Below are 25,834 nucleotides of genomic sequence, written 5' to 3' on the forward strand. Positions count from 1 at the left end.
TTGCCCCCGGCACACAGTAGGCTGCAGAGAATGCTAGGGAAGAGACAGAAAGGTGTTTCATGCTGTGTGGAATGCAGGGCAGGGGCAGAGAGGAAGCCCCCAGCTGCACCCTTGGGTCCCTCCCAGCTGCCTTTGGCAGGTGAGAGAGAGGACTGATGCCCGGGCATCTTCACGCAGGTCTCTCAAGATGCAAGAGGAGCGCCTGAAGGGCTCGCTGGTGGAGGTGGCCCCCGAAAAGCCTCCAAAGAGAGCTGGCTGCTGCTCCTGAGGCCCTGGCCTGGCTGGGGTCGGCTGGCCACCTCCCTGGGTTTCCTGTGCCTTGGCTCCTGTCCCACCTGCCTGGACACAGCAATGACAGAGACGACTAGCTCAGAAGTTCTGGAAAACCCTCCTCGGGTCAGGGACTCAGACCCCAGAGCAGAGGCTACACTAACGCTGGCCTTTGCACCCAGAAAGGGACTTTTCTGAGTAATAAGGTTGGTGGGGATGGGGAGGGCCAGTCAAAACTCTTTAAAGAAAGGAAAAGCCCAGAAAAATGACTTAAGGAAAATACACCACAGTATTGGCAAAACATCTCTGGGTGATAAAATTATAGGGTAAAGGTGTGGGGGTGTTTTCCTTTTTACATGTATTTGTATTGTCAGGTCTTCTACGATGACTGGGTATTCCTTCTGTAGTCAGAAATAAGAATAAATCTTGAGGGGTGGGAGGGAAACTTTTCAAAGAGCTTGCTTCAGTGCTGATTCCTAATTGAAATGGCCTGTTGATTGCAAAGTCCTCTGTTTATTAAAGCATTCCCACTGTTCCACGCCTGGCAAAGCTGGTGAACCTCGTCATTCTCAATCTGTTGATTTGCAAACAACAGGGGGTTTCTTTCAAGCAGAATCTAATTCCTGGGGAAGAGCTGATGGCCCCTGGTATGTTCCATCCCCACCCCCATCTCCCTGAGCCCCAACCTCACTCTCTTTTCCCAAGGTCTGCCTCTAAGGGCTCACATTTGGGGACCTCACCCCTTGCTCCAAGCCATGGTGCCTCTGATGCCAACCTCAGCCTTGAGGATACACTTGTCAATCTCTGAACACACTCAAAGCGCAGCTGGGGTGCGGTTGGGGGATCCTGGGGAGCAGCAGGAAACTGGATTCAGATTATTCACAGGCTCCTCTTTGGAGTTTTTGTGAGAGTTCCCAGAATTACACAACATTGGCCTCCTGAAAGGTGGCTGTACGTTATAACCCGGGGCTGGGGATTTCAGGGCCCTCGGGGAGCATGCTTTGAAAGTCTTAGATGCCCGGGGTGTTGTGCTATCTCCTGTCATCAGTGTTTGCTGTAAATGTTGACTGTCACATCTTACTGTTAACCACAGAAATGCTTACCAAGTACTGTGGTCCAGAGTGGGAAGGTCGCTGAATCTGGTACTTGGTAATCATTCGGGTACTGGCAACTTCCTCCTCTGAATCAGAGGAAACCTCAGTTTCGTAGACAGACAAGCAAATTCAGTTCCAGAGACAGAGGTACAGAGAGAGAGAGACTGAAGGAGAAAGAGGAGGGCAAGAGACAGAGGAAAGAGAGAGCAGAAATAGAGACACTGATGTAGAGAACAAATATATGGATACCAAGGGGGAAGGGTGGTGGTGGGAGGAATTGAGAGATTGGGACTGACACCCATGTGCACTATTGATACTACATATCAAATAGATAACTAATGAAAGCTTACTGTATTGCACAGGGAACTCTACTAAATGCACGGCAGTGACCTGAATAGGAAGGAAGTCCAGAAGGGAGGGGACATAGGATTACGTATAGCTGATTCATTGTGCTGTGAAGTAGAAACTAATGCAACACTGTCAAGCAACTGTACTCCAGTAAAAATTAATTATATGTATTAAAGAAGTTTCCGCTCTTGATCCTTACCCCTTCTCTGTCACTAGAAGCAAACAAGCAGAAGCCAGGGAACACTTGGCAAAGAGGTGAGGTGGAGAAGATTCATGTATCAGAAGGCACCAGAGGTTACATTAGATTCCTTTAGTGGATCCCATTCAATCTCTAGTCAGTGCAGAACGATTCCTGTGATCCAGCCAGTTCTCTTACTGGTCTGACTCACTGATCCTTTCTCAGCCTCCATGTCTTCTCCCTCCCTGGGTCCTGGGAGCCCACAGCCCTCCTCCTGTTCTGAGCAGGTTTTAGGCCCTAGTATGCTCAGAGAAATATGGCCAGAGACAGATGGAGACAGGAAGATGCGGGCCGGCGTAGTTGATGCCCGGCCCTGGCTAAGAGTGGGGGGCTGGTCCTGCTGTGGCTCATGGCCTTCTCTCTTGGGCCTGGGGATCTGGCAGGCACCAGCATCTCTGTCCTGTGGGCCAGCGAGTTAATGAGGCAGGTCGGCAGGGTGTGATTCCTGGGGGAGTGGTAGAGCGGATAGTGCCCCTGTCCTTTGGGGGAATCTGGTACAGAAGTGGCCCCTCTGCCCGCCCCTCCCATCTCAGCCCTGTCCCTGCCCTGGGCAGCTAGCTCCTTGGAGGTGGGGTGCTAGAAGGAACAGCACGTCTGCCCAGAACCTTCTCTTAGCTTTCTCTGGCTGGACCCAGCTTCAGGGCAGAGCACAGCTGTGGAGGGGTCACCAATCTGCCCTGGTGTCAAAGGACCCCACGTCAGCAAGCAGAGCCCAGCAACTTCCGAGCAGCACAAGGCAGGTGAGGAGGCAGCAGGAGGGACTCAGGATAGACCTCAGAGTGAACTTTCAGGCAAGGGTGGGTTCTCAGGGCATGTCCGTCAAGGGGGCTCTGGTCACAGCTTAGCTTGAAGCTGATGAAGAAACAGAGGGTGGGATTAGGTTGATGGGTCTCAGCGTTTGGAGTGAGAAGGGGAAGGCAGGGGGATAAAATGGAGTCTGGGCAGGGGTGGCAGAAAAGAGAGATTTTTTTGGAACTGAAGGTGGGCAGGATCAGAACACTAGCCATCATTTACCAAGTGCTTGCTACGCTACGCACTCTTCTGAGCACGTAACTCATATTACCTCATTTAATCCTCACATCAGCCTCATGAGATGGGGTCTGTTATTATCCCCATTTTACAGATGAGGAAAGTTACGCAGAGAAGGTCCAGTAGATGGTAGATGGATTCCCCGGTGGCTCAGTGATAAAAAAAAAGAATCTGTCTGCAATGCAGGAGACGTAGGTCGGATCTCTGGGTTGGGAAGATGCCCTGGAGGAGGGCATGGCAACCCACTCCAGCACCCTTGCCTGGAGAATCGCATGGACAGAGGAGCCTGGCGGGCTACAGTCCATGGGATCACAAAGGTTTGGAAACGAATGAAACGACAAGCTCGTGCACACACGTAGCTGAGCAAGTGGTTGAGGGAGGCTTTAAACTCAGGCTCTAGTGCCTATAAGCTTAACCCTGAAGTTAGACCTTTCTATAGACTACAGATAGGGCAGCAGCAAGGTCCTTTGAGCCTTTTCTTTTCCCCATCCCTTTGCCCTTTCCCTCCCCTCCTCTCCAATCATATTTCATATCATTAGCAGGCAAGCCTGGCCAGATGGAAGAAACAAAAAAGCATTGACAAATGCTTGGAGAGTGGCATTCATCCGGGGCAGTTAGGGTATTAGGGGGTCCCTCAGTTTCTCCTTCCCCTGCAGTCCCTGGAACCAGAGTCTGAGACCTGGGGTGTCGGCAGCAGAATCCATAGAGACCTCCCCACCTGCTGTCTCTTCTCAGGCAAGCGGCTGCCATGGCGCCCTGAAAACAAGCAAAGCCTCTGCAGGAGGGACTCAGGGGACCCCTGGCTCTGAGCCAGCGGCAGAGGGCCTTTCCAGCCCCCACTCCCTGTGCAGGAGACAAGGGGATGGAAACAAGAATCAGGATCCCACTGAACCATCCTTTTTGCTGCTTGTTGGCCCAGTACCTGGCTCGGGATAAATGCTCAGGAAATATTTGTTTAGTTTCTGAGTGAAGGGGTAAGCTGCCTCTTTTCACTAATGCTCTGGGGTCCTGGCCTGTCTGTGACATGCAAGACGAAGACATCAGCCCCTGAGCCAGCTCTGGGGTGACTTGACCCCATCTCTCAGCCTGCGTGCTCTCACTCTGGGACTCCCCATGTCGTCAGCAGAGGTGATGGACCAGGTGCAGCACAGCGGTTTCCCCACCCTGCCAGGTAAGCAGCCCAGCATGACCACTGAAGGCAGTGGTTCCCAAGCCGCTCTTTCAAAACTGCCAAAGCCCGAACCAATCAAGTTGGGTCTCTAGAGTGTGACCCATGAATTAAGATTTTTTTGGCTGCACCAAGTGGCATGAGGTATCTTAAATTCCCTGACCAGAGATGGAAACTGTGCCCCCTGCAGTGGAAGTGCAGAGTCTTAACCACTGACCATGGGGAAGTACCAGGATTAGTGTTTTTTTTTTTTTTTTTTAAACTCCTCAGCTGATCCCAATGTGCAAACATGCCTGGGAACCACTGATTGGGGCTGTATAGCTTCTCAAAGTCCTTGCATGTTCACTTTCCCACTTGACCTTCAAATTAAAACTTGTTCACTTCACAGGCAGGGTGAGGTTTTCTTTAAAAACATGTATGAAAGAAAGTGAAGTCGCTCAGTCGTGTCTGACTCTTTGCGATCCCATGGACTGTAGTCTACCATGCTTCTCTGTCCATGGGATTTTCCAGGCAAGAGTACTGGAGTGGGTTGCCATTTCTTTCTCCAGGGGATCTTCCTGACCCAGGGATTGAACCCAGGTCTCCTGCATTGCAGGCAGACACTTTACCCTCTGAGCCACCAGGGAAGCCCCAAAACATGTATAGTGCATATATATATTTATATACTAAGTAAATATATATACTATACTAAATATTAATAATATATATGGTATACTAAATATATGAGATGGCTGGATGGCATCACCGACTCGATGGACATGAGTTTGAGTAAACTCTGGGAGTTGGTGATGGACAGGGAGACCTGGCGTGCTGCGATTCATGGGGTCGCAAAGATTTGGACATGACTGAGCGACTGAACTGAACTGATACTAAATATGTATACTATACTACATATATATATATACTATACTAAGTATAGTATACTGGTATGTATACTACACTAGTGTATATATATGTATATATACACACTACATATATGTAGTATACATGCTACATATATGTAGTATACTAAGCATATAATATATACTATAATATATGCTATATTACTATAATATATAGCAATATATAGTATATAGTAATATATATAATATATTGTAATATATATTACATATATAATACTATATTATATATAATATAAAATATTATAGTAATATAGTATGTATAATATAGTATATATTATATATACACTATAATAAACATATATAATAATATACAAATATTTATTTATCACATTCAATTTGTACTCCCTGCAAAATTTTAGAAATACAGCAGTTATGACGAAAATGAAAATTACCTCAATCTCGTCCTTGAGTGCCGGTTACTGATGACAGCCATTTTACCTCCTTTATTTCCTCGATTCCTTACAGTTGAGGTTGAGAACTACAAGTCACAGGGGCTCCACACCAGACCGTGGCGCTCCCAAGTAGCAGAGTCGGGATTTGAACCCAGGGCACTGACAGAGCCCATCCCACCAGGTTGCTGAGAGGTCTAGAGGGGCTGGGGCAGGCCCAGGGCACCGACCGCGTGCAGGGGTCTGCGAAAGAAGGGCGCTCAGCAGGGAAAGAGGGAGGCGGCCCGCGGTCTGGTTTCTACGCCGTCCTCGTGTGTCTGGAGCGGGAGAATGGAGGCCAACACCACGTCCACCGCCGGGCTCACAGCCACAGCCGAGCGACCGCTCCGACTCGTCTTTGCGGGGGTCTGTGGCCTCATCCTGCTGGTGGGGTTGCTGGCCAACGGGCTGATGCTGCTGGTGGTGGGCCGGGGCCCGGGCGCGCGCCGCCCGCTCCTCTCCTTGACCAACAGCCTCATGGTGAACGTCACGCTGTCCGACCTGCTCTTCCTGGCCTGCGTGGTGCCGGCGCTCCTGCTGAGCTTCCTGCGGCTGGACTGGTGGCTGGGCCCCACCGTCTGCACCACCAGCCAGGCCGCCAACAGCGCCACCATGTTCTGCACCTTCTACAGCATGGTGGCCACGGCGCTCCTCCGCCACGTGGCCGTGGCCCGGCCCGACCTGGCCCTCCCGTCCGGCCCGGGCGCCCGCGGGCTGCTCTGTGGGGCCATGTGGGCCCTGGGCCTCACGGCCTCGCTGCCTACCTGGCTGTTCCAGCGAGCGGTCGTGGAGGAGGGGGCCTGGGCCTGCCTCTTGCTTCTGAACCCTGCCCAGACCTCCTGCTACTTCACGCTGCTGGGAGCCCTGGCCTTCCTGCCTTGCGTGCTGGGGCTGGGCTGCTCTTTCGGCCACATGGGCTGGCTCCTGTGGACGCAGCCCCGGGGCCCTGAGGGGGAGAGCGCCCGGGAGCACCAGGAGAACACCAGGCTTATCCTTGTAGTGCTCGTGGTCTTCATGCTGATGTGGGGGCCCTGCTCCGTGCTGGGCTACGTGGCGGCTGTGGGGGACCTGCCTGCCACGCCCGTGGCTTACACGGCCTCCAGTCTCTGCACTCTCCTGGCCTACTCCAATTGTGCCGTCAGCCCCATCCTCTGCTTCTACCTCTCTCGCCCCTTCCGGGCCAGGCTCAGGGACCTCTTTCGCAGGCCACTGGCAGCCAGGCATCCCAGGGCTGCGGGCGGGGCTGGGGTGGTGATGGAGAGCGTCCAGCCTGGATGTGACGGGGCCCCGGGAAGCCTCTGGGGCCTGGTGGGGGTCTGAGAGGTTAGGCTGATGGGAAGGCTGAAATTCAAGACAGATGGGAAGACCCCTGGCGACATTAAATCCCACCCCCTCCATTTTGCCAGCGGGGAGACGAAGATCAAGAGACAGAAGGTAGCCCAGCAAAGGTGACACAGAAGTTAAATGGCAACTAGATCAACTAGGCACCCATTTCACCCCGGGGCTCAGAGGGATACCTATAGGCTCCATGACTTTCTAGTTGTATGATCTGAAAAGTCCCTTAACCTCTCTATGCCTGGAAAGTAGAATCCTGATAGTACCCTTTTCACAAGTTGTTATGAAGATAAACTTCCTGAATATACAGTGCTTGAAAGAATGCCTGGTGGTTAGTAAATGAGTATGGGTCATTACTATCATTAGCGTCATCTTATTTTTGTTAAGTCAGGGGCATTTGAAATGAGAGTGGGAAAGGGGCTTCTAAAGGCTGAGAAGTGAGGAGCAGAATGATCTGGGGGCTGATGGCCTGGGGTCCTCAGTCCTGGAGGCCTGGGGATTGAATGGGCAGGCTGAGTCGGGGCTCACAGTCCGGGGAGGGGGGCCCTTCAGTCTCCTCTCCCTTCTCCTCCTGCCCTCCCCCGCAGCTCTGCCACACACACGCTTCTCAGCACAATACAGGATCCCCATGAAGTCAAGTCAAAGTGGAGCCATGAGTCTGTGAATTCCTCAACGCCCTCCTTTCTTTGTGGTTTCTCCTCCTGATGTGGCCGTGGCAGGGACGCCTTTTGAGGCCCCTTCCTTCTCTCCAGGACCAAATAGCTTCATCTCTGTTACCCCATCCCCTCTGAGAAGTTCCCCAACTCCATGCCCTCCTTCAGGCCTCCTCGGGAAAAGCCTCAGGCTTTTGTGTTGGCCTGGGAACCAGGGAGATGTGTCTCTACTGAAATTCCCAAGACAGCATGTTCTGCTTGGTGACGGTGTTATAGCTAAACACACACACACACACATGCACACGCACCATGGTCAAAAAGTGTAGGAAATATAGTCTCTTTGCCATAGGACTAATCAGAGCCTTGAACACTCTGATGGCCCCTGGGACTCTCTGAGAGGGGCTTGGAGCCAGCAGCTTCCCAAAACCCTTGCCAGGGAACCAGTGTTCCGTGGAACTCATCATTGGGAAAGAACCCAGGAGAGAAGCTACTGTGTTGAGTACAATGAAGATGCTCTCGGCGCCCTGGGGCGGCGGCTCTGAGCCTCAATTCCCCTGCCAGGCGGTCTTCCCCTCCCAACCCTTTCCCACGGGTGCCCAAGGTGAGGGAAATTAGGCCACTGGTTATGGGAACTTCCTTCTTCTAGAGCTGTGACCCCACCCGGTTCCCACTCAAAGCGGATCGGAATGCAAATCAGAGGGGCATCTAATTATAAGGATAGCAGTGAATCAGCTCTATTTAATATAAAATCGTCAGAAGCAAGTAAGTCCCAAACTTTGGTGTAATTAGTACCAGTGTCTTGTGATGTGCAGGTTGGGAATGGCTGCCTGGAGGGCTAATCCGAGAGCAAACTCGCCCAGAGAAGGGAGAGATCCCTTTTCCCTGTGATCCTGGGCCCTCATGGCCACAGGAGTTTATATGTGAAGAGCCATGAGGAGGAAGGTGGTGTTTATTGCACATGAGCGCAACAGTCCTGTGCATGTCACATGCTTCATATGTGCACATCTGCATGTTATTCTGGCCATATGACAGTCCCACAAGGGAGGAGAGGCAGCCCTGTCACACAAGAGCAGTAACTCATCCTGGACACATGATCTGTGAGTTGTCTAGGCCGGGGGTCCCTAACCCCCGGGCCACTGACTGGTACTAATCCGTGGCCTGTTAGGAACAGGGCTACACAGCTGGAGGTTAGCAGTGGGTGAGCCAACAAAGCTTCATCTGTATTTACAGCCGCTCCCCATCGCTCTCATTAGCCCTTGAGCTTGGCCTCCTGTCAGATCAGCGGCAGCATAATGAACGTAATGTGCTCGAATTATCCCAAAACCATCCCCACAACCCTGTGGAAAAACTGTCTTCCAGGAAACCGGTCCCTGGGGCCCAAAAGGTTGGGGACCAGTGGTCTAGGCTGCCCCAAGAGTCCCACTTTGGTACTCACAGATCCTGGCCCTTCCCACTGGTTTCGTATTGATAACCTAGGGCCGTAGTATTTACTGCTTATTTCTCCAGAGCGGGGGTTAGAGGCCTGTGTAGGGTGCGACTGTGTGTGAGCAAGGTCTCCAAACCTGAGCAGGGCCTGGCACTAATGCTCACTCAACACTTGCTGAGAGATGAGTGAGCAAATGCAATAAAGTCACAGAATAATCTGATCATGTTGCTCACCTCTCTCACCCCTTAGTGGCTCCCTGATTGACTCAGAGTAACACTGAAGACCTTACTGTGACCTACAAGGCCCTGCACATTCCAGATTCTTCACCCCCAACCCCATCTCCTGCACTCTCCCCTCCTTGTTTTTGGCTGCCCCCTGTGGCATGCAGGAGCTTAGTTCCCTGACCAGAGATTGAACCTGTGCCCCCTGCAGTGGAAGTGTGGAGTCTTAACCACTGGAGCACCAAGGAAACCCCTACTCTCTCCTCCTCACCGCAGGTTCAACCCACTGGCTTCCTACTGTCCTTGAAACACACCCCAGGGCCTTTGTATTTGCTGCTCCTGCTCCTTGAAGCCTTCTTGCCTCAGATAACAGCATGCTTCTCTCTCTCATTTCCTTAGGGTTCATCTAACCGTCATCTCCTCAGAGAGGCCCCCTCCCCGACCACCTCATCTAAAATGTCACCATGTCACTCTATCCTCTTAATCTCTTATTTTCCTTTGTGACACTTATCACCACTGGAAAAGGTTATTTACCTTTTGTTTATGTGTTTATTGTGCTTCCCCTGTCCTGTTGTGTGTCTGCTGTGAGCTCAGCATGGAGACAGGGCCCCCGTGTTTCGTTCACTGCTGCATCCTCCGTGCCTAGCACTGGCACGCAGTAGTTGTTCAGAAAATTTTTGTTGAACAAAAGAGGGGAAAAAAGGGAGCGAGGAGAACCTGGACCCTCACACAGCAACATCTGCGCTATTTTTCATAAGACAAAGGAAAACAAAGAACTTTAGTAAAAGAATCAAATTTACTTCAGTTTAAGGCAAATTCCACACAGAGACTGTCTCAGAGACGGGCACAGGACCAGACAGCATAGAAACACCACCATCATGCATGATGGGAAGGGAAGCAGGATCTGCAACAGACGCGGTGTGGCCTGGTCTCCACCAGGCATGGGAGGTTCAGTGGGCAGAGGAGCCCCATGCAGCAGGAGGGACTGGCATGCATGACCTGTTCCCCAGGTGGGTAAAGGCTGGGCAGCTGGGGGTTGCCCAGGCATGAGATCATTTTCCTCACCTTTCCCACAACAGGGGCAAGGGCTCTGGCTCAGAGGCCAGGAGCCCAAGGCTGAGGGACTAGGGTGGATTTGGGGTGATGGGGTGGAACAGGTGACCCTAGAGCCAAGACGGCCTTAAAGGGCAGCATTAGTGAGGAGTGGGATGGGGGAAGCTGGACATGGGATGACTGTGAACTCTCAGGCCATCAGAGCTAAAGGTAAACCCAGGGCCATCTGGTCAACCCTCTTGCCTTACAGATGTGGAAACTGAGACCCAGAAGATAGAAAGGCCTTGCTTGGGTTCCTGCAGTCAGCAGGGGCTGGAGGCAGGGTTGAATCCAGGGATCCCCCATCCCCATGGGATAGAGGGGCAGTGTCAGAGTGCTGGAGCCAGGCTGCTTCTTGCCCAAGCCTCCAGGTGGGCGGTAGAGGATTGCACCCCAAGGACCTTGGGCAGCCTCTGGGGAGAGAAGGGGATGTCTGAGGCCAGAAGCCAACTGCGAAGGTGCCTATGGGCCCAGACCAGGAGAGGTCTGTGGATTTCTGTCTAGAACCAGCGTCATACTGGGCTGGAGAGGCACCAGAAAGGACTCCATGCCTGATAAGCTTCCATTCCTCGCCTACCAGGCGGCCTCCATCCACTACCACAGCATCTCCTTCATGGGTCTGTAGTACTCCCACTGCATGCAAGGGTCCCAGGGAGGGGGTCACATGTTCGGGCATTGCTTAAAGCCCAGCAGCCTCATGGGGTTCACTGGAAACAGGGACAGGATAGATACTGAGGTGGGGGTCAGGGGGCTGGTATAGGGGTAGACACCACAGGAGCAGGGGACCTGGTGGTGGGAGGCTCAGACCAGGCTCAGGGTGATAAAGGAGCAGAGGAAGATTACCCAGGTGGGCTGAGGGGGACCCCGATGGTCCTGATTAACATCTTCCTGGCTGGTCCAGAACCAGGCGTTGGTGAAAGAAGAGAAGGAGGGGCCCAGATCCCCACCTCCATCACCTGTACCTCCAGACTTCGGGGTGTGGGGCAGTGTGGGAGGAGTCTCCAGAAGCCCCGCCCCGCCCCCCTCCCAGGCACACGTGTTCCACAGGCTGGGCGGGGTGGACCGCAGCAGGGTCTGGGCGCCCCGCCCACCTTTCTACTGGCCTAAGCCCCAGCCATCTGAGCAGACCACGCGCTCAGATGTGCGTGTGCAGCGGGGAAGCTGGGGGTGTGCGGGCCGGCGACTGTGGGGGAGAGCGAGCCGTGGCCGTGGGCGGGGAGCGCGGGCGGATGCCCTGTGCCTTCATGTAGGACACCAGCTGGTCGGGGATCTCGGCCAGCACGTCGCGGGCCAGGCGCGCCATGCTCAGCACGTGGTTGCCCGTGCGATCCACATAGTCCCTGAAGGGCACGAACTGTCCAGCAGGGGGAGGCAGGGTGAGGCCGGGTCTCCCTCTGGACACCAGCCCCCATCCCCCAAATCTCCAGCCCTGGGCTCCTGTCCCACTCCTCCCCAGCCTCTGCCCAGCTTGACTCAAACCTTCAGCATAGTGATTCTCTAAAGGGCTGTATCATGGTCATTATTCTTTCATTCACTCAACAAATACCTTCTTGAACACCTGTTCATGCCAGGATAGGCCACTAAACAAGATTCCTTAATCTCTGATTAAGTCTCAGCACCAAGCTGAGGCACTTAGCAGACACCCCTGGTTTCTGGGAAATGGACCCTGCAGGTCTCCTCCCGCCTCTGCAGTAGAACCCTTTCTGTCTCTTTGGGTTCCCTTTCTGGCCCAACACCTACAGTTCCACTCCTATGCCTGCCTCCCGGGAGATGTCTGCCCCCCATCCCCCACCCCACCGCCACTCCCAAGCCTCAGGCTCACTCCTGCCTCCAGGCCTTTGCACACACCTCCCAGACTGCCCTTCTTCAGTTTCTAGCCCCCCAACGTTGGTCTCCACATCTGGAATGACCCCTCCCCTGTCTGAATTTTTTTAATGGGGCAGGTGCAGTATGGAGACCGTCTGGGATTTTTTTATTCTGAATCTCCTAAGCACCAGGGACTCAGTCTGCAGCAGAGTCACAGAGGGGTGTGTGCTTACTGAGGCGCATTCTGAGGCTTGACTGGACAGGGATTCCCCGAGGACAAAGACCTGTCTGCTGTTACATTTGCCATTATCCACGGAGAGGTTGGCGCTGATTCAGTGAACCAGGCAACACTCATTCTTGAAAAGGGCTGCAGCAACCCTTTAGACACCGCCTCCACCTTCACGGGGTTTGCCATCTCACTTAGCAAGGCAGCCTGGCAGAAAGCAACAGAAGGTGCGAGAAACTAGGCCTCTGTGTTCTACAGGAGGCGCTGCAGGCCTGGTGGTTCAGGGAGGGCTGGGCGTGAGCGTTCCAGTTGGGGTAACACCAGACTAGGGGTGAGTCTCAGACATGGTGGTGGGGGGCGTCCAGCCCCACAACTGACTCCTATCTCCTTCTATGATGGCCAAGCCATTCTAGGACTACCAATGCCTCCCTCCAGGGCCCCTTTCCAGAGAAGCCCCCAGAAGGGGGAGTGAGGTCAGCCTGGCTAGGGGGGCTCTTGTGTTTTCTGTGGGGAAAGCCAAGGTCTGGGCTTCACCTGGACAATGTCCCGCTCGGCCAGCTTTCCCCGCGAGGAGATCCGCACATCATCGCCATCTAGCTCCACCATGGCTGTTGGGGGGAGCGGGTAGAGACAAGGGGTGGGGGAGCTAACTGGAGGGCACCTGAGCGTGGCAGGACAGAGGCCGCCGGCCCAGGCCCCCCGCGTCAGAGATGAGCAAGCTGAAGCCGGGAGACAGGAGGAGCCCAGTCCCCGGCACCCCTCCCCTGCCCCCCGCAGACTCCCAGGGTGGAGGCTGGAGGAGTGACTCGGGGCCTCCTCCCCACAGCCTTGGGGTGTGGGTGTGGGGTACGCACCTTGACACACCCCTCCCTGTGCAAACAAACGCACTCACACCCTGCCTGCTCACCCAGACAGTCAGTCTCGCGCACAGACCGGGGTGAGTCCTCCCTCCTTTGGGAGGGGTCACTCCCAGGGGCCTGAAGCCTCTGGGGAAACACGTGGGGGGCGGTGGGGACTCACCATCGAACTCTGCCTGGCCCACGCCGATGATGATGATGGACATGGGGAGTTTGGCGGCCTGGGAGGCAACGTGGGAGACAACACAGGAGGTGGAGGGGGGTGGGAGGGGCAGGGGCCCAGCCGATAGGCCAGTTAAAAGGAAGGGGAGATCATGGGGACGGGTGGGAAGGGGTGGGCCAACAGCAGAAAGGGAGGAGGTTAGGGAAGAAAAGGAGAAGAGAAGGATGGAGACACACAGAGAGAAGCATAGAAAAAAGAGGGAGGAGGTGGGGAAGAGAACACCCACCAAAGGAATGGGGACACCAGAGAGGACGCGGGAGAAGGAGGGAAGCAGAGGGAGGCGGGTCACAGGTCTGCTTCTGCCAGACACCCCGTCCTCTCCTCTGCCTCTGGACCTCCATCATGTGGGACAGCTTTTACGTGGGCCCGGAGGGAGGGCCAGCTGTGGCCGGAGCCCCTGTGCAGGGAGACCACCCCGTGCAGGGTTCCATGTTCCCAGGCTTTCTACCTGGCCAAGCCGGGCTGGGGTCTGGGGCAGCAGCCCCAGAGGTGGGTTAACGAGAGAGCCATAGGAGTCTGGCGGGAGCGGACCACCCAGTGTGATGAAGAGGTGGGTGCAGAGTTTGCCAGTCAGATCCTTCATCAGCCAGAACCCCCTCCACCCCCCCAAACTCTGCTGTTGGCCGTCCAGGCTCTACAGCGACAAACCAGGAGTGGTCCCAGAGAGGGCATGCCCCACAGGTCTCCCTAAAGGGGGCAGGGAGGTGTACCCCCAGGTTTCCCCAGCCTCTGTCCCCACCCCCTGCTCACGTTGACGATCGCTTCCTTGGTCTGTGCCATGTCCGAGATGACCCCATCTGTGATGATGAGCAGCACCGAGTACTGGGAGCCATCCTGCACTGCGGCCGCGTTCCTGGGGCAGGGCGGGGGGGAAGCGGTCTGTCTGCTGGGACTCTGGGCGTGCCGTCCCCCCCAAAAGGACCCTGAACACTGGTGGGACAGCTCTTCGGTGGGAGGGGGGCCCTTTTAGGGTCAGGACGCCCCCAAAAGTAAATCCGTGGGAAGAGACGCGCGCGCCCTCCCACCTTCCTGAGAGCGCGGGGATGGAAGGAAGCCCCTTGCAAGCGGCAGGGAGGGCTGTCCAGTGACCCGGGCTCACCTGGCCACGTGCGTGACCACGGGGGCGAAGTTGGTGGGGCCGTAGAGCTGCACCGTGCGCAGGCTGTGGTGATAGGCCTCCAGGATGCCATCGATGCCACAACACGAGGGGTTCTCCTGGTTGCCGTTCTGGGAGCACAGGGGGCGGGGGGCTGAGCCAGGATGGAGGAGGCCTGCAGGCCTGGGCCCTCCTAGACTTCTCTCTGGTGGGGACTCAGGGGTGGGGGCTGGGGAGAGAGCCCCCAGGCCCACCATGAAGGGCAGTATGAGCTCCGGGTGAGCAGTGTCCAGACCGGCTCCTTGTCCTACTCCCTGTATCTGCTCAGACACATCCTCCCATCCTAGAATTACCTGCAGTTGTTCAAACCCAATGCACACCCTTTTTATCCTCATCTCTGAGATCTTGGGGAATAGTTCAGCCACGACCCCATTCCACCTCCACCAGGGTCTTGTTGGGAAAAGGAGGGCAGAGCCCACTGCGGGTGGCTTCACAAGGGAGATGCTTGTGACCGAGGTGGGGAGTGGGTTTCTGATCCGAGCTCCGATACAAGTCCCCGTTCCAAGCCCCAGCAGGCAGCCTGCCCCCACAAAGCCCGCAGCTCAAGTCTCCAGGCGGGCAGGATGGGCAAGGCCCCCCCACCCCAGGCCACAGCCCTTTCTCCCGGGGTCTCCTACCAGCGGGAACTCGTGGGACACCCTGCCGTCCGGGGGCAGCTTGGCCCCGAAGCCGAGGGCGGGGAACATCTTGTCGCTGTCGTAGTGCTGGATGATCTCCCCGACGGCGGTCAGCGCCAGCGCGTAGGCGTTCAGCTGGTAGGGGCTCATGTAGTGCAGCGATGTTGACTGTGAGGGGTTCCCTGCGAAGTGGGGACAAGCGGGGACACTCGATGGCCCGGACACGCCAAGTCACTGGGCTCGAAATGCAGAAGGGGGTGTCCAAGGGCACCCCTTTCCTTCCCTTACTGAGCATTCAATCCTCGAGCAAACCATGGCTGCGAAACTCTCCGAATGTAGCCCGAGTCCCTCCTCTGTGTATCTAGCCTCTTGCTTGTAGGACTGCAGCAGCCTGTTCTCCATGTCTCTGCCCTGCGTCCACACTCAGCACACCCGCCAGGCTGAATCTACGTCAAAACTCACCTAATCACACCTCTACTCTGCTCAAAATGCCCCGATGTTCCCATTTCACCCAGAGCTGAACCTGAAGTCCTTTCAAGGGCCCACATAGCCCCACTGGAGCTGGCCTCCAGTGACGCCTCTCCGCATCTCCTACCATCCCGGGAGGCCCTACTATGCCAGGGCCTTGGCAAAGGCTGTTCCCTCCGCTCTGGGACACTTCCACAGATGTGCGCACGTCTTGCTCCCTCCCGCTTCCTGTCTGCTGTGGTCTTCCCTGGGGCCTGCTGAAAGCTACAGGCCCCACCCCTCTTCCCGGCTTTGTTCTCCATAGCCCTTGTCGCCACTAATATGGCCCATATTTTAGTTACTTGTTTATTAAGGAGAGTAGTACAGCACAGGCTGCCAAGTATTAATCCTCTTTCTACTTCCTGCTGTGTGATCTTGGATACGAATGCTTAACCACTCGGCCTCAGTCTCCCCAGCAGTAGAATGGGGGAAATAATAGTCCCCGGGCTTCCCTGGTGGCTCAGATGGTAAAGAATCTGCCTGGAATGCAGGTGACCTGGGTTCAATCCCAAGGTCGAGAAGATCCCCTGGAGAAGGGAGTGGCAACCCACTATAGTAATCTTGCTCGGAGAATCCCGTGGACAGAGGAGCCTGGCGAGCTACGGTCCATGGGATTGCAAAGAGTCAGACACAGCTGATCGACTAACACTATACTGTACTGATAATAGTCCCCACCTCACTGGACCACTGTGAGGATTAAACAGATGTTGCTGTAACTCTCCTCATTGCTATGAATACTAAGCACCGCACCCTCTGGCCGCCCCCTAGCTCTGACATCTCAGCACTCTGCCATGATAGGGCCTGCAGAGAGAGGTTTCTGACACGCCTGCGGACTGCCAGACCTGAGGAACTTCTGATTGAGCAGGGCTTAATGCGGGTCCAGAATCCAAGGAAGGATGGCTCTAACAGTGTCAAGTTAGGCACTGATCGCTCCCAGCCACCTGGTCACCCTGGAGAAGGCCAGAGAAGGAAGGAAGCTGGGGCAGCCCGAGCGAAGGTGAGGACTGGCGCTCCCGGCTGTCCCCGCCTCCCTGCGGACCGCAGGCTCAGTCCCGCCTCCGCCTCTCTGCCCACGGTGCGCCTGCTCGTGTCTGGTCGCTTCAGTCGCGTCCGACGCTTTGCGACCCCATGGACTGTAGCCTGCCAGGCTCCTCTGTCCGTGGGATTCTCCAGGCAAGAATACTTGGAGGGGGTTGCCATGCCCTCCTCCAGGGAATCTTCTCAACCCAGGAATCAAACCTGAGTCTCTTACATCTCCTGCATTGACAAGTGGGTTCTTTATCACTGGTGCCACCTGGGAAGCCCTGGACTGCACAGGGGCTGCGCAGTTTGATCCTGTGAGGAAACACCTCTGCTCCAGGGCTCCCCACAGCATCGCTCTCCTATTCCCCCAGGGAGACTGGGTGTCCTCAAGAGCAAGGCTGTGGCTCAGGGTATGTAGGCCCAGAGCCCGGCTTTGTGAGTGACCACGATCCAATCAGGGAATACCTTTGCCACCCTGGCTGTATCTTTGGTTCTCCAGGCCCAAGTTCCTCCTCTTTGGGAGGATGAGGCCAGAGAGTACGGAAGACCTGGCATCCAGCGAGGAACAGCTACCACAGTCCTGAAAAGCCCTCCCCTTTCCGGGCCCCCAGACCTCATCCAGCCCCTCGGCCCATGTCCCCTACTCACCATTGGAGGCTGTGAAATCAATGGCCACCGTGAAGTTGATCTGGGTCCTAGAAGGAGGACAACAGGGGAGTTAGCTGGCCAAAGGCGGGGCTGTGGGGAGGGTCAAGCATACTGGACCGGAGAGAGGAACCCGGCTTCCGCCCCAGCCCTACTGCAGGCCATGTATGCAGCCTGGGTGAAGCATTTGCCTCCTCCAGGAAAACTGGAAGAGTAGCGTCAGCCCCACCCTCCCCCAAAGGACTGCTGTGAGCATCAGAAGAGTGAGGCAGAGGGACAGCTCTCCAAACATGTTTACGTTCTGCTGGGCACATGGCTACGATTACATATTTCCTCTCCAAACCCTGCCCCTGGGCCCACTGGAGGCCAGTGAAGTAGGGTTTCCCTGTATTTCTGGCTCAGATTTGGAGTCAGATTCAGGGTTAAAGCTGATTTAGCCTTACTGTTTAACCTGGCAAAAAAAAAAAAAAAAAAAAGATAAATAGGCATTGTGCATCTCCTTAGGGAAGAACAAAATACCACCCATGAAGCTGTCTTGCCAAAAAAATGGAACTGGAGTCCAGCTGAGCTTCCAGAACTATCTACCAGTGGTTTACAGGAAACACAGGGGACAGAGGAATATGTTAAGTGACACTGTGGGGGTACAGGGGGAGCCTGTGGGAAATTCTGTAGGAGCTTTACTGGAAGATCCCCCCTGGGCCAGCAGCATCAGGATCACATGGGAATCTGTGAGGAGTCTCAGGCCCCCAGTGGACCTACTAAACCAGAATCCCTTGGTAGGGCGCAGGAATTTGTTTTAGCAAGCCCTTCAGGCACTTGGGGAAACCACTAGACGAAAAGATAGATAATGAGGAATTCCCTGGTGGTCCAGTGGTTAGAACTGGGCACCTTCTCTGCTGAGGGCACCCCAGTTTAATCCCTGGTCGGGGAATGAAGATCCCACAAGGAGCGGCGTGACCAAAACACAAAAGATAATTATGAGACAAAGCAACCAATCGTAATATATGGACCTTGCCTTGATTTTGCATTCAGATAAGCCAATTCAAAAACATTATAAGACAACTGGAGAAATTTGAATACTGACTAGACAGTTGGCATTAAGGAACGACTCGGTTTTTAGGTGTGATTTTGGTATTGTGGTTATATTTTACAAAGAGAGAGTCCTTTTCTATTTTAGAGACACATCCCGAAGTAATTAGGGGATGAGACATGATGTCTGGATTTGCTTCAAAATAATCGGGTGGAACGGTGAGTGTGTGGTACAAGAGCGGCTGTGAGTTGGTAACTGTTGAATCTGGATGGAGGTTACTTGGGGGCTCATCACACCGTCTCCCCACTTTTGCCTGTGTTTGGAATTTTTCCATAATAAAAAAAAATTAGGTTTTGAGGATTCATATTCAGGGTTAAAACTTTCTGAGGGTTTGGCTGTTCTAGGTTCCGTGCCAGATGCTGACAAAACAAAGCTGACAAGACACGAATCCCTGATAAAGTCTAGTCTTGTGATTCTCACGCAGTGAGTGGAGCGTCACCAGGGGAGCTTGTTTACAAAGACTGTCCCAGGGCCTCCTCCCAGGAAGGGAGCTGGTCTGAGATGGGGCCCCAGAATCAACACACATCCCCTGACTTCAAGCAGCGATTCTGAGGAGGGGGCTCTAGGATCACACCCGGGAAAACTCTATTCTGAGTTGTGACCGTGGATGATATACGGTGAGGTTCACCTTGGGCTTCCCAGGTGGCGCTAAGGTAAAGAATCCGCCTACCAATGCAGGAGACAGAAGAGACCCGGGTGCTCACTGGGTCAGGAAGACCCCCTGGAGGAGGGCATGGCAGCCCACTCCAGTATTCTTGCTTGGAGAATCCCATGGCCAGAGGAGCCTGGCGGGCTACAGTCCATGGGGTCACACAGAGTCCACATGGCTGAAGTGACTTAGCGCGCATGCAGGGCTCACGTCGCCTGCACTGAGCAGGCAGTCCCCATCAGAAACCACGGCTCCCGCTCCGCTTGATCAGCTGAGCTGCTGCTCAGGGACCCTTCCATCTCCGGGAAGGGGGAAGGACATGGTGAGCAGGAGACCCCACCCAGGGTCTGCTGGCCAGAGACAGTCCTCCCCACACGCCTTCCCCCTTGTCTGCTGCCCTCGGCCAGAGCATTCAGTAGACTCTAAGCTCTGAGGGAGAAGGAGCCGCAAGGTGGCAAGAGGTGGTTCTGGCCTGCAGGACTACAGCTGAGGGACCCTGTCAGCCTGGTTCTTCCAAATAAAGGATGAGAGGAGGGACTTCCCTGGTGGTCCAGTGGTTAAGACTGCACCTTCCAATGCAGGGGGTGAGAGTTCAAAGCCTGGTTGGGATGCTAAGATCCCACATGCCTCGTGGCCAAAAAAACAAAATATAAAACAAGCATTGTTGTAACTCTTGAGAGTCCCTTAGACTGCAAGGAGATCCAACCAGTCCATCCTAAAGGAATCAGTCCTGGGTGTTCATTGGAAAGACTGATGCTGATGCTGAAACTCCAAAACTTTGGCCACCTCATGCGAAGTACTGACTCATTGGAAAAGACCCTGATGCTGGGAAAGACTGAAGGCAGGAGGAGAAGGGGACGACCGAGGACGAGATGGTTGGATGGCATCACTGACTTGATGGACATGAGTTTGAGTAAGCTCCGGGAGTTGATGATGGACAGGGAGGCCTGGCGTGCTGCAGTCCATGGGGTCGCAAAGACTCAGACATGACTGAGCGACTGAACTGAACTGAATGTTGTAACAAATTCAATAAAGACTTTATAAAATGGTCCCCATTTAAAAAAAAGGAGGGGGGTGAGGGGAGAGGTGGGCCTTTTCACTCATTAAGTGGTCTTGCCTGCTCTGGGTTCTGAAATGGCTCAGGGAAGGAAGGGACTGAAAAGCAGGTACTTTTGTCAAAAAGTGACTCCCTGCAGGCTTGCCTCTCCTGCCTAAGGGCAAGAACAGGCTGCTTAGCAACCAGCTCCATCTCTGACTCCGACATGGGGACAAAGGCACCCAGAGCCTTCCTCCTGGTCCACATGGGTGAGGGAGGAGAGAATCCCTGGACAAATGCCTCCATCAGCTGCCTGCCTGGACACGCGCGCCGGCCTCTCGCTCCCTAGAGCCTGCTTCCTCACCCAGGCTCTCCAGAGTGTGAAGAGAGGAGAGGAGGAGGGCCAGGGCTTGCCTCCGTGAGCGCCCTCTCAGCAAGACGACGAGACCTCACAGCACCCAGCCCTTGGACTCATCCATCTCTCTCACATCCCACCTGGTAGCTATGAGGCGGATTCACTGGTGGTGGTGGTTTAGTCGCTCAGTCGTGCCTGACTCTTTGCGACTCCATGGACTGTAGTCTGCCAGGCTCCTCTGTCCATGGGATTGTCCATGGGAAGGATACTGGAGTGGATTGCCATTTCCTTTTCCAGGGGATCTTCCCAACCCAAGAATTGAACCCAGGTCTCCTGCATTGCAAGCAGATTCTTTACCAACTGAGCTACAAGGGGGAAGCTCGGCGGATTCATTACTATGGAAGAAACGCAGTGTGTGGTGACGGGATGAGCCCTGCCGCTGACTTAGGCAGTGTGGCCTCGGACATCTTGTGTAAAATGGAGATTATCATCTTCCCTAGCCCCCTGTGTCCTGCAAACTGGGGGCACGATGCCCACGGACAGAGGAGCCTGGCGGGCTACAGTCCATAGGGTCGCAGAGAGTCGGGGACGACTGAAGTGACTTAGCGTGCATGCATGCAAATGGGAAGGATAAACAGGATGAGGGTTGCTTGAAAATTACCATGGGATATCGGGGGTGGTTTTTTAATAGGATAGAGTGCAGAGCAGTTTGGATGGGGGAAGGAGCAAGGGCAGGGGCTGGAGCTGACGTGGGGGAGGGACAGGGAGGCCTCTGGGGGGCTGCGGGAAGGGCGTGTGCTCAGCGGGGACAAGGAGAGCTGCAAGCCTGTGGGCTGCAGGCTCAAGGCATCAGGGAGGCACGTCATGGGAGAGTAAGTGTGGCTTCCCAGGGCCTGACTCCTCCCTCTGCCCTGAGAACCAGGCAGCCGAGCGCCTGCTTGGCTGGGATGAACCTTTGGCAACGGCCCCGCCTGTCTCTTTCCAGACAGGTGTAGTCACTCACCTGCCTGCACCTGTGGGCTCTCGGCTACCCACACCCCTGCCCTGGCACCTGTCCTGGCAGGGAGCATGCTGGGCCAGAACCTCACTGCACCGTCAGGCTCCCTCCTCATGAGCTGTTTGGCTGGAGTCTCCAGGTTTCTCTGCTTGCCTTGGCCGGAGGCCAACCCCTCTGGTTCTCTCTGTTCCTTAAACTTGTGTCGGACCATCCCCTGGCCTCTGTCCCAGTTTCTCCTGTCCCTGGTAGGTCCCCAATGACAGTGGGCAGGTTAATCACCGCCTCCCAGACAGACCATAGGTATCAGAAGCTCAGAGCGGGAAGGAACCTTAGAATTCACTTAATTCCAACCACTCCGTGCTAGCGGGGGAGATGGATGCCCAGGGAGTGAAAGTGATGTGCCCAAAGTAACCCAGCCAGTTCACAGCAAAGAGGGGCCTAGGGCCTGGGCCTCCTGACGCCTAGATCAGGGCTTTTCCACCTCCCTAAGCCCTTAGTTCTCTTTGTCAGGGAGGCTCACGGAGTCCCTACCCCCTGCAGGTCCCCTCTCAGCACACAGACCTCCCACGACCCAGGCGGGCCTCCGTGCTCAGGAGCACCCTCTGCAGCCACTTCAGGGCCCTGCAGGGCTCTGGGGGAGTCATCTGCGCCCAGACACGGGAGGTCTGCTCAGAGCCCAGCATCCCAGGCTCTGGCCAGGGCCTCAGAGAGGCCAGGTGGGGTCAGCTCGGCTCAGGTCTGTGTGTGGGGGCCCCTTCCCTCCCGCCGAGGCCAAAGAAACCAGACTGCATCTCTTCTCACCCTCCTTTGATGTAGTCGAGAAACGTGCACTCTGACTCCACAGCAAAGGAAAGCAGCGTGACCTTGAAAACAAAAAGAGGCTTGGTCAGCGGGGAGCACTGAGCGGGGAGGGGGTGCGGGGAGCTTTGCTGATGGTGATGGAGCCCCCAGCGTGTGCCAGGTTTGCCCACATCATTGCAAACAGTGCCCACGACAACTCTACAAAGTACTACTATTATCTCCATTCTCCAGCCCAGGAAACTGAGGCTCAAAGAAGTGAAGCAGTATGTCCAAGGACACTGCCAGGATGTGACCAAGTAAGATGGGAACTCAGATCTGTCTGGCCCCAGACCCTGTGCTCTTGAGCTTGATGCCAAACTGCATCCTGGAGGGGCCCTGTCTCTGTCACTGGAGAACAGGGGATCAAGCCAAGGAACTGAGTTTTCTGTAAGTAGACACGGGTGCGGAGGGAGAGGGGGGTCCTCCTGACACAGGCCTAAGATCTGTCAGTGCTGACAAGCTTCATGCTTCCATATGAATCCACTACCTATTCATCCTGAAGGGCTTCCCTGTTGGCTCAGTGGTAAAGAATCCGCCTGCCAATGTAGGAGACCAGGGTTTGATCCCTGGGTCGGGAAGATCCCCTGGAGTAGGCAATGGCAACCCACTCCAGTGTTCTTGTTTGGAAAATTCCATGGACAGAAGAGCCTGGTGGGCTACAGTCCATGAGGTCGCAGAGTTGGACAGGACTGAGCACACACACACATGCATTAATCTCGAAATACGCTTCTTTGGTTTGCACTTGTTTTAAACCTTACTTGTCCCACCTCATCCCTCTCGCATCGCCTGATCTCTACCCTCTCAGACCCAAGCCCCTCCTAAGCAGCCTGTCCCTTTCCTGGAGGTAACTGAGCACCTGAGGCCCCCTTGCCTAAGCAGATGCTGCTTGACCTATGCCCCTGGCAGCTTTGGCATCAGCTTTCCCAAGACAGGCAACTACCTGGCAGTGGGTTATGATAATGATTTAGGATCGTGGAGACAAATGAAAGCTTGGCAGTTCAGTTCAGTTCAATTGCTCAGTTGTGTCTGATTCTTTGCGACCCCATGGACTGCAGCACACCAGGCTTCCCTGTCCATCAACAACTCCCAGAGCTTGCTCAAACTCACGTCCATCGAGTTGGTAATGCCATCCAACCATCTCATCCTCTGTCGTCCCCTTCTCCTGCCTTCAATCTTGGCAAAGTCAATTAAATGAGGCAAGAATGGGGCGGGGGGGGGGGGGGGGCAGTTTACCAGTGTCAGAGAATTCCACTCTAGGATTTGTAGCACCCCCTACTGGTACAGATTCAGTCATCTTTATCAGCTCAGTGGGGAGGCCAGGTAGAGCTTCCCCTTGACCAAGAGGATGAGCCATTAGCCCAAATAACAGAGAGTCCGTGAGTACTGAGTGGGGCCTTGGAGACCCCCATTCGCTGTGGATGGACAAAGCCCCCCCAGTCTCTAGGAGTGGACTGTGGCAGTGGCCTCTCCTCTATGATCATTAGACTCCAGGGGGAGTTTTTAAAACATCTTGCGGCTGGACTGAAGACCCCCAAACCAATATCATCAGGGTTTCTGGAGTAGGGATATGGCCCTGGTTTATTTTTAGCTCCTCACTTGAGTTTAACATGCAGTCAGGGTTGAGTTCCACTTCAGGCCCTGGGATGAAGCAGTTAATTGCTGAGCCTGGCAGGTCATGTGGATTGACCCAGGGACTTGGTACTCAGAACAGCAGCATCAGCATCAGCATCCCACTGATGCTGGGCAGAAATGCAGACTCTTGGCATTTCAGCAAGATCCCCAGGAAATCCTGCACATAGCAAGTAAGGTATGAGAAGCACTAAATATAGATTCCTGGGCTCCCAGCCTGGGTTTCCTAAAATGGAACCCTAGGGAACTGGCCTGGGCATCTGTATATTAATAGGGATCCTGAACCCTGAGTGATTTTTTTTTTTTTTTAATGGTAAAGATTGGGAAATGCTGGATCAAAGGTAAGACAGGAGACCTGGGCCTAGTCCTGCCCTTCCCCTAACTCACTGTGACCTGAGACAAATCATGTCCCCTCTTTGGGTCTGTTTCTTTGTCGCTAAAGCAAGAAAGCTGGATGAGATCAGTGGGTTTCATATCTTTTTTTTAAAGCTGTACATCTAATATTTCTTAGCTGGGGAAGGTGCTGCCCTCTCAAGGGGCATTTGGGAACATGAGGGAGAGCTCTGGGGTCTCACAATGACTGGGGTTCTACTGCTAGCTCTGAGCTCAGGCCAGGGAGGCTAAGCATCCCACCACATACAGGGATGTCTTGTAAGACAAAGAATTATTCTGCCCCAAATGCTGACAACATTCCCACTGAGAAACCCTGCAACTTTGGACAAAGGAAATATTACTCCAAGCCTGCACGTGAAGCAGTTATAATCAGAGAAGCGGTGGTCAGCAGAGTCCAATTTATAGTCCTGCATCTCCCATGTCTGCCACAGCCACCCTGTGCCTTCAACAAGGTAGGGATGATGTATTAGACCCATTTTACAGATGGAGAAAATAAGGTTCCTTGGAGGAATCCTGGGGGCCCCTGTCTGTGACCTCATCTGGTCTGGAGTTGCCGTTGGTCTGACTCAAATGGCTGTATTTGGCTGTATTTGCTGATGAGGCGGTGGCCCTCTAGAGCGGGAGGAACAAATGAAGGGTACAGACTTGGGTATGTTTGCACTGCTAAGACATTGATTTGCTCTATAAATGCATTGGTGGACTCTACCTCAGGGCCTTTGCACATGCTAATCCCTACAACTAGAACTCTTTTTCCTTGATATCCTTAACTCCTTCACATTGCTTAAATCTCTGCTTAAATCTTCTCAGAGGAACTTTCCTTGACTATTTTATATAAAATAGCACGTTTTGGCCCTTGCATTCTCTATTGATTTATCTCACTATACTTTTTAAATTAATTTTTATTGGAGCGTGGTTGTTTTACAATGTTGTGTTAGTTTTTCCTGTAGAACAAAGTGAACCAGCTGTATGTTTACACATATCCCCTCTTTTTCAGCTTCCTTCCCATTTAGGTTACCATCGAACACTGACCTGTGTTATATAGTTGGTTCTCATCAGTTATCTATTTTATGCATAGTGTCAACAGTGTATGTATTTTATATGTGAACCCCAATCTTCCAATTCATCCCACCCACCCCTTCCCCCTTGGTATCCGTTTGTTTTCTACATCTGTGTCTCTATTTCTGCTTGGCAAATAAGATCATCTACATCATTTTTCTAGATTCCACACTTCACTATACTTTTTCCCACAGCACTCCCAACCACCTGACACACACAGGTACTTGTGGGTACATTTGTTTTCTGTCCCCCATCCCCCAACTAGACAATAAGCACCAGGGGGGCAGGGGTTTGCATCAGTCTTATTCCCTCATGCCCCAATCAGTGGCTGGCACGTGGGAGCACACAGTAAATATTTGTTGAAGAAATGCAGGAATGTTCTGAAGATCAGCCCCCAGAAGCCGCTGGGCCAGTGTGATCCCAGGGTGGTCTCGGTTAAGGAGGGGCCGTGTCCACAGCAGCTGCAGGCTGCAGATTTAATTGTTGTGCTCACTGCCATGCCTACCACCTTCCAGCTCTGTGACC

At 54.1% G+C, this 25,834-nt stretch overlaps 3 protein-coding genes across 9 annotated transcripts in view; 2 read left to right on the plus strand and 1 right to left on the minus strand.

The window, feature by feature from the left end:
- RAB44 (RAB44, member RAS oncogene family) overlaps positions 1–819 on the plus strand; it is a 37,944-nt gene extending 37,125 nt beyond the window's left edge. For all 5 annotated transcript variants that reach the window (XM_043450679.1, XM_043450683.1, XM_043450680.1 and 2 more), the window contains one exon: positions 178–819. In XM_043450679.1, coding sequence (XP_043306614.1) covers positions 178–268 — 91 coding nt within the window. In that variant the 3' untranslated portion in view covers positions 269–819. The remainder of the gene's footprint in view (positions 1–177) is intronic.
- A 4,949-nt stretch (positions 820–5,768) lies between these two features.
- LOC122429292 (galanin receptor type 3-like) lies at positions 5,769–6,797 on the plus strand. Its single transcript, XM_043449512.1, has one exon. It carries the CDS (start codon positions 5,769–5,771, stop codon positions 6,795–6,797), a length of 1,029 nt encoding a protein of 342 aa, XP_043305447.1.
- Positions 6,798–9,889: 3,092 nt separating this feature from the next.
- The window catches only part of CPNE5 (copine 5), a 103,498-nt gene continuing 87,553 nt past the window's right edge, over positions 9,890–25,834 (minus strand). For 2 of the 3 annotated variants that reach the window (XM_043449824.1, XM_043449822.1), the window contains 8 exons: positions 22,193–22,254; positions 17,268–17,314; positions 15,090–15,271; positions 14,416–14,543; positions 14,067–14,169; positions 13,257–13,314; positions 12,771–12,844; positions 9,890–11,558 (listed from right to left, as the gene is read on the minus strand). In XM_043449824.1, the coding sequence (XP_043305759.1) occupies positions 11,340–11,558; positions 12,771–12,844; positions 13,257–13,314; positions 14,067–14,169; positions 14,416–14,543; positions 15,090–15,271; positions 17,268–17,314; positions 22,193–22,254 (873 nt within the window). In that variant the 3' untranslated portion in view covers positions 9,890–11,339. The other variant, XM_043449823.1, reaches the window with a different exon arrangement.

Source organism: Cervus canadensis, chromosome 28 (genome assembly GCF_019320065.1).
Source record: "Cervus canadensis isolate Bull #8, Minnesota chromosome 28, ASM1932006v1, whole genome shotgun sequence".
Taxonomy (NCBI): domain Eukaryota; kingdom Metazoa; phylum Chordata; class Mammalia; order Artiodactyla; family Cervidae; genus Cervus; species Cervus canadensis.